The sequence below is a fragment of the Apteryx rowi genome, unplaced genomic scaffold (genome assembly GCF_003343035.1).
Source record: "Apteryx rowi isolate R43461 unplaced genomic scaffold, aptRow1 scaffold_1452, whole genome shotgun sequence".
NCBI classification, from domain to species: Eukaryota; Metazoa; Chordata; class Aves; order Apterygiformes; family Apterygidae; genus Apteryx; species Apteryx rowi.
Window position 1 is genome coordinate 40043 of NW_020447700.1, and position 1206 is coordinate 41248.

Consider the following 1206-nt stretch of genomic DNA (forward strand, 5'->3'; position numbering starts at 1 on the left):
TCGAGCACCAGTTTGAGAAGGGCGAGAGCGCCAACGGCTCCCAGCCCGTCACCCTGGACCTCCTGGTGAGCTGCCGCCGACCGGGATGGGGAACTGTCCCTCCCATCCCAATCTCCTGGGGGAGCAGAAGAGCCCCGAGGCTCTGTCTGCTTGGGGCTGGGGGTGAGATCTGGCCCAAGTCTCCCAGATCCCAGAGGTCTGGTGAGCCGGAGCCGCTAGCAGGAATAGTGGGAAAGGGTAAGAGGCAGCTGCTGACGTGATTTTCTCCCTCTTCTAGAACCTCTTCTCGGCCTTCACCATCACCTCGCTGCAGGAGATGAACCTGGCAGCCGACCAGCAGCGCGACGCCGTGACCCGCCTGGTCTGGAACTCGGCCGAAGGTATCCGGGGACCGTGGGGGACTCCGGGAAGGACCATGGGGGGGCACTGGGGGTCCTGCGGTCTCCCCCTCACCCCTTCCGCTCTTGTCCCAGGTCCGGTACGGCCCCGGCCGGCCCCCAAGCTGGACCCCAAGAGCGTCACGCTGCAGCCCATGGAGATCAGGACGTTCCTGGCCACGGTGCAGCACGCAGAGCCTGGAGCCGGCCCAGCGGGGCTGTGACGGGACCCACGGCTCGACCGGGGAAGCTCCGTGCTCCCCTCACATGTGTGTTAATAAACAGGAGACTTTGCCGYGGGCACGGTTTAATCGGAGCAAGAGGCGGCATCAGGGCGGGGGAGCATCCGGTGCCGCGGCCGCCTCCTCGTGCGAATAGCAGCACTGGGCGCCCAAGGAGCAGGTTCCCTGGGGGGGAGCAGATGGGTGAGGCGCGGATACCTGGAGGAAGCCGGCTCCGATGCCCCGGAGCTGGCCGGGAGCCGCGCCGGAGCAGTTTTGCCGCGTGCCGGAGCTGCCCCCCGTTCCCTGCCCCGGAACCCACCTCCTTGAAGCGTTTGCAGGGGAAGTTTTTCAGGCTGGTGCCGTCGTCCGACCGCTCCGTCCGCTTGTTCTGGTGTCGCTTCCGCTTCTCCTGGAGGGAGGGAGAGATGCCACCCCTGATGGGGGGAGGCCACGGCGTGAGGATGGTGCCCTGTGGGGCAGGGAAAGGCCCCCCCTCGGCACCCGGAGCCAGGATCCCCCCCCCCCGGGGGGGTCCTTGTCTGCCCCACTAGAGAAAAACAAGGGGAAGCGCTTTGGTCTCCCTTGTTTGAGATGGTTTGAGAGCG

The 1206-nt window shown here is 66.6% G+C and overlaps 2 protein-coding genes across 2 annotated transcripts in view; one reads left to right on the plus strand and one right to left on the minus strand.

The window, feature by feature from the left end:
* MAN2B1 (mannosidase alpha class 2B member 1) overlaps positions 1-678 on the plus strand; it is a 9752-nt gene extending 9074 nt beyond the window's left edge. The window contains exons 22-24 of the mRNA XM_026058313.1: positions 6-65; positions 278-380; positions 474-678. Of these exons, the coding sequence (XP_025914098.1) occupies positions 6-65; positions 278-380; positions 474-601 (291 nt within the window). The 3' untranslated portion in view covers positions 602-678. The remainder of the gene's footprint in view (positions 1-5; positions 66-277; positions 381-473) is intronic.
* Positions 679-696: 18 nt separating this feature from the next.
* The window catches only part of TRMT1 (tRNA methyltransferase 1), a 4908-nt gene continuing 4398 nt past the window's right edge, over positions 697-1206 (minus strand). The window contains exons 13-14 of the mRNA XM_026058314.1: positions 921-1035; positions 697-784 (exon numbers count right to left, since the gene is read on the minus strand). Of these exons, the coding sequence (XP_025914099.1) occupies positions 707-784; positions 921-1035 (193 nt within the window). The 3' untranslated portion in view covers positions 697-706. The remainder of the gene's footprint in view (positions 785-920; positions 1036-1206) is intronic.